This window comes from Mitosporidium daphniae (assembly GCF_000760515.2).
Source record: "Mitosporidium daphniae strain UGP3 chromosome Unknown contig-557, whole genome shotgun sequence".
Lineage (NCBI taxonomy): Eukaryota > Fungi > Microsporidia > Mitosporidium > Mitosporidium daphniae.
In genome coordinates, this window is record NW_013546226.1 from 1 (window position 1) to 550 (window position 550).

The 550-nt window shown below is 39.8% G+C and overlaps 1 protein-coding gene across 1 annotated transcript; it reads right to left on the bottom strand.

Moving 5' to 3' along the window:
• On the bottom strand, positions 1-478 carry DI09_561p10 (uncharacterized protein; the record flags this gene model as incomplete). Its single annotated transcript, XM_013381786.1, has 1 exon — positions 1-478. A coding segment is annotated over one exon (478 nt), but the record flags the coding sequence as incomplete, so codon positions are not given.
• Between the last annotated feature and the right edge of the window lie 72 nt (positions 479-550).

A 550-nucleotide genomic window follows, 5' to 3' on the forward strand; every position in this document is an offset into this window, starting at 1 on the left:
CAACAACTGTTGTTGCAAAATCTTTTGTAAATTTAACCCTTAAATTAGGCAGTTCAGCATCAGATATTCCGAAAGGTGAAGAATTTGCAGGGGATACATTTGTATCTTCCAGGTTTTCATCGATCTCTTCCTGCTCTTGGACCGATTGTTGCTCTTGTGTCGATTGCACAACAGTCTCGCTATCCAATGCAGGGGTATCTGCAATTGATGGAATCAAAGACATGTTAAAATTCGGGAAAAATGTCGCCCCTGCCTGGCTAGCTTGAAAGAATTTCAAAATTTCAGACTTTGAAATACCAGTTTGAGAAAAAAAGATCCACTTAAGCTCGTCAATCGATTTTCCATCGTTCAAGTTGAGAATCCTGTCCCAGTTTGGAATTTGATTGTCTGCAGATGAATATGTGGGAGACCAAAGGACCTTCAAAATCGTGGAAAAGAATACTTGCCATCGTAAAAGGGCTCTCTCTTTACGATCCATCTTGAGCTGGTTCAAATGAGCAGAAGTAAAAATTGTTTTCAAAGCACCCTTCTTACCAGACTTTATGACGTC